This window comes from Acomys russatus, chromosome 23 (genome assembly GCF_903995435.1).
Source record: "Acomys russatus chromosome 23, mAcoRus1.1, whole genome shotgun sequence".
In the NCBI taxonomy this organism is placed as follows: Eukaryota; Metazoa; Chordata; class Mammalia; order Rodentia; family Muridae; genus Acomys; species Acomys russatus.
Genome location: NC_067159.1, coordinates 51,429,452 through 51,434,448, shown reverse-complemented (window position 1 = coordinate 51,434,448; position 4,997 = coordinate 51,429,452). Strand labels below are relative to the sequence as shown.

Here is a 4,997-nt window from a genome sequence, read left to right as displayed (position 1 = left end):
CTCTATCTCCTTCCTCCTTTCTGCGAATCTGTGTCTGTCTCCAAAGTACACTTTAAAATCAGTACACTAAAAATGTTATTAACTTAGCAGGGTTTGGTATCCATAGACATTTGCAAGGTGTCATATCTACTTTGTGAATGTTCTCTCATTAGTTGTTGAGTATTAATTATATGATCAAATTGATTAGCTTATTTTATTGTGACAGTCTATTTAAAATTAATATAGAATAACAAATATATTTTTTTTTATTTTAGTGAGATAAGACTGGTGATATACAAAAATGGTACATATTTGTGGTAAACAATGTGATGTGTGACACAAAGTGTAAAATGATGAACACAACATGCCAATTAACATAATTACTTTACAAAACTACCCTTATGTATTATGTATGTATGTACTTGTATGACAGGAACATTAAAAACTATCTTTTGGCAAATTTTAAGTGGAAAAATGCACTATTAATAATTGTATTATAACTAAAATTCTGTGCCAGTCAACACATTTTTCTTCAACAATATATCATCCACCTTTCTACTTATTGCTTCTAAGCTTGAAATTTTGAGTCTATATTATGGTGATATTATACAATACTTTTTCTCTCTGCTCTTGGTTAAATTCCTATAGCCTAATGCTCTCTAAGTGTATTATGTAAACATGTTAGACCATGTGTTTTGGCTTTTTGTTTTTTTGTTTGTTTGTAAGACTTATTGTTATATTATGTGATATTCACCACAAACATATGTACAATATTTTCCTTTTGAATATTCATAGTAGTTGTATTTTTAATAATAGACTAATTTATTTATATACTTCTCTTATCTCATTAATTGAAGATAATTGAAATAATAAACTTTAAGACTTTTATTTCTGGGATAAGAAAAGATCTTTCATTACACTAACCATTTTCCTTAGATCTATACTAAAAGTGACCAGCTTCCTACCAATGGCAATAAGAGGAAGCCCTTGAGGAGGAAGCTCATGAATAGCAAGATCATGAAGAATAAGCCCATCAAGAGGAAGTCCATGAAGAGGAAGACCATGAAGAAGAAGCTCATGAGGAGGAAGCCCATGAAGATGAATCCCATGTTGAGGAAGCCCATGAGGAGGAAACCCACTAAAAGGAAGTCCACAAAGAGGAAGCTCATGAAGAAGAAGCCTATGAGAAAGAAGCCCATAAGGAGGAAGCTTATGAGGAGGAAGCCCATGAAGAGGAATACCATGAAGAGGAACCCCATAAATAGGAATCCCATGTGGAGGACACCCATGAGGAGGAAGCTCAGAAGGAAGAAGCCCATGAGAAGGAAGTCCATGAAGAGGAAGGTCATGAAGCAGAATCCCATGAGGAGAAAGCCCATGAGGAAGAAGCCCATATAGAGGAAGCCCATGTGGAGAAAGCCCATGAGAAGGAAGCCCATGAAGAGGAAGCCCATGTGGAGAAAGCCCATGAGAAGGAAGCCCATGAAGAGGAAGCCCATGAGAAGGAAGCCTACGAAGAGGAAGCCCATGAAGAAGAAGCCCATGAGGAGAAAGCCCATGAGGAAGAAGCCCATATGGAGGAAGCCCATGAGGAGAAAACCCATGAGAAGGAAGTCCATGAAGAGGAAGCCCATGTGGAGAAAGCCCATGAGAAGGAAGCCCATGAAGAAGAAGCCCATGAGAAGGAAGCCCATAAAGAGGAAGCCCATGAGAAGGAAGCCTACGAAGAGGAAGCCCATGAAGAAGAAGCCCATGAGGAGAAAGCCCATGAGGAAGAAGCCCATATGGAGGAAGCCCATGTGGAGAAAGCCCATGAGAAGGAAGCCCATGAAGAGGAAGCCCATGTGGAGGAAGCCCATGGAGAAGAAGCCCATGTGGAGGAAACCCATATGGAGGATGCCCATGTGGAGGAAGCCCAGGAAGAGCCTCCACCTGTAAGGCACAAAGAAAATCAGTCTTTTTTTTTTTCCCAACTAGAGGAAACACAAAATAAACATTTGGAACATTAGTTTTGAATGAATATGTTCCAAAAGTAATACCACACACAGACACAAAATCTCTAAAGATTTAAAATTTCACCCTCTTTCCTCTTAACTAAATCAGTCCACTTGTTTTTATTCCAGGTAAGGGTCTGGTTAGACGATAAACTATAAACTAGAAAATACAGCCCTCAGAACTTCTTTTAAACTGCACATCGCAGTCCCAGCATATGACTTAAAATACATGTATATTTTATTTGGAAAAAATTTTAGCATTATTTACTGTATGCAATCCTCTAAAAAATCACATTACATTGTTTTCTATTGCTTCTGTCTCTAAAAGTCATGTATTTATTACTTGGATAAACTTAGGTCAACTTTCCTCCTCAAGACAAGAATTAGGAACAAAATCATGAGACTATGAAAAATGAGATCTCTAAAAACAAGTACTTAAGAATTGCTTAAGGAAATATGTACTTCTCTAGGAAAAAAAGTTTGTGTGAAGATGTTTTTAAAATTGAGACCGAAATTAAATTTATTTAAAACTCAATTTAAATATATGTAATTTATTTTTAAATTTACTTAAAAACTTTCTACCTACTTGTATGCACTGATAAACTGATAGGCCAGTGTTTCCTCATCATAAAAATACAAAGGTGTTTAAATCAGGTTAAACCATCTTTGCTTGAAATATGCTGGATCTCAGAACAGAATTTTGGAAAGAAGGATAAAATTATTTTGTTCTTGTTGGGCTAAAATTAGAATGGAGATGTGACTCAAGGTTGGACTACCCTCAGTAAGCCTGGGAGACGTCCAATTGTAGTAACCAAAAGCAGCTCTTGCTAACACCACAGTACCACGGACTGCAGCACATATAAAGCCCAGCTCTTTATTGTGTTTCCCAGAAAGAGAGAGAGAGAGAGAGAGAGAGAGAGAGAGAGAGAGAGAGAGAGAGAGAGAGAGAGAGAGAGAGACAGAGACAGAGACAGAGAGAGAGAGACAGAGAGACAGAGAGCTCGGCTCAGAGAATACAGAGGCCAAGCTTACTCTGTTTATTTGTATTCTTGTTGGGGCAAGAAGCAACAGCATCTTGAAAGGTCTCTGTGGGACGAGGCTGGTCACAAAAAGGTTACTCAGAAAGAAGCCAGATTCTCATACCGACAGCATTTATTTTAGATAAGGTTTATTAGTGTGTTAATCTTAAAAGTTTACAAATTAAGGGTCTGGAGAGATAGCCTGGTGGCTAGTAATATTTCCTGTCCTTGAAAGGACCCAAGTTTGTGTCCCAGCACCCATGTTGAGAAGTTAATAACCACCTGTAACTCCAGTTTCAGGGGATCCAACACACTCTTCTGGCCTCTGCAGGCACCCACATGTATGTGATACGGACACAAATAAAGACAATTAAGTTTATAAATTAAAAAAAAAAATAAATAAATAAATCAGGTTAAACATGGATAAGTAGATATTTATTTAATTAACATTCACACATATAATTCATTCATTCATTTTCTTTTGTTCTGAGACAGAGTTTTGTCATATAGTTCCTTCTGTCTTTGGAATCCTAAATGTTTTGAATTTGTAAATGATTTCTACCCCTAATTTTAACCCCTTCTCAGACATATAGATTATTTTATCTTCTTTGCATTATGTTTTCATTCTGTTCATTATTCCTTTTTGTAGGTAGACACTTTTAAATTTGATTCAATCCCATGTTTCTATCTTAAATTTATTTCCTGTTCTGTTGGGGTATGTGTGGAGAATCTGCCATCCCAATGTCCTAACTTGTTTGTCTGGTTTTCACTTCATTCCCACCTCAAGTGCTGATGGTATAGGTACACACCACCACTAACAGTGTATTTGCGTCCCAGGACTCCACATGTTGGGCCAGCAGCACTCCACCAACTGAGTGACACCCCAGCCAGCGCACATTGCTCACTCCCATCAGTGTCTCTGTTTCTCCTTCCCTTTGCAGACATCAACTCCATGTGTTTGAGGAGGGCCTTTGTGTTGAAATCAGTGTTGGCAGTATTTTCTTTCTTTTCTTTTTCCCATTGCGCATGCCTTTATTTTTATTTTTTATACATTTATTTTATTGCACATGGATAAAACAAACTACACACAGCAGGGAGAACCATGTGACAATCATGAGAATAATGAGTTCTATACATGTTATATTCATAGTGACTTGGCCATCTGCATTCGTCCAGTTTGAAGTAAGTGTCTTTCCTGTCTTGTTGGGTCTAAATTTCCGGATGAGATTCAATATCTATCCTATCTCAAGTCTAATAGCTTAGCTTATGGAGATGGCTTCAAAGGTGGCAAACCAGCCACTGGGCAAAATGTCTGCATTCCTGCCACAAACAGAATCTGCCTAAAAATGGGCAACATAGATGCAGGCAGAGTCCACGGCTGCACTCTGTCAAGTCAGGGTAAGCAAGACCTCAATAGTTCCTGCCCTGTGAACAGGTCTGGCAGAGATATTAGGCCAGAAAGCTGAAGATGAGGCTCCAATGTTATAAAGTGTATTGAGTGACTGGTCAGGTAGTAAACTGTCTTAAGTCAATTTGTACACTTTGGAAGCTGCTGACTCACACTGCTGGTACACTCAGGAATTTAAGTTTTATTCCTTCTCAAGTCTCTGAGGGGCATTGAAGACAAGATAGTATAGTTTTACAAACACGCTTAGTTGGTTAGGGGACAAGATCATTTTAGATCAAGATAAAGTATTTTCTTAAGACACAAATGAGCAAACAATGTTTCCATTTGTCAATTTTTATAAAATACACCTTATGCATGTACATACATGCATAGTTAAGGTAGTTAACAAAAGTTATGAATCCTTCATGTTAGGTATATTTGAAAACAACACCCATAACTCTTAGCAGGATATACTATAATACTCTAACAATTTTTTAGAAAAAAGGAAATAAATTAATTTGGAAAGTTTTTAAACAAAATGATAAAACACTTATCTAATTTATAAAAGTGCTACAACTTTTCAATACTTTTAATGAGTTGTACAAAATATAATCACTG

At 37.1% G+C, this 4,997-nt stretch overlaps 1 protein-coding gene across 1 annotated transcript; it reads right to left on the bottom strand.

The window, feature by feature from the left end:
• Window positions 1-917: 917 nt before the first annotated feature.
• LOC127206454 (ATP synthase subunit a-like) lies at window positions 918-1,553 on the bottom strand. Its single transcript, XM_051165732.1, has one exon. It carries the CDS (start codon window positions 1,551-1,553, stop codon window positions 918-920), a length of 636 nt encoding a protein of 211 aa, XP_051021689.1.
• Window positions 1,554-4,997: the final 3,444 nt, after the last annotated feature.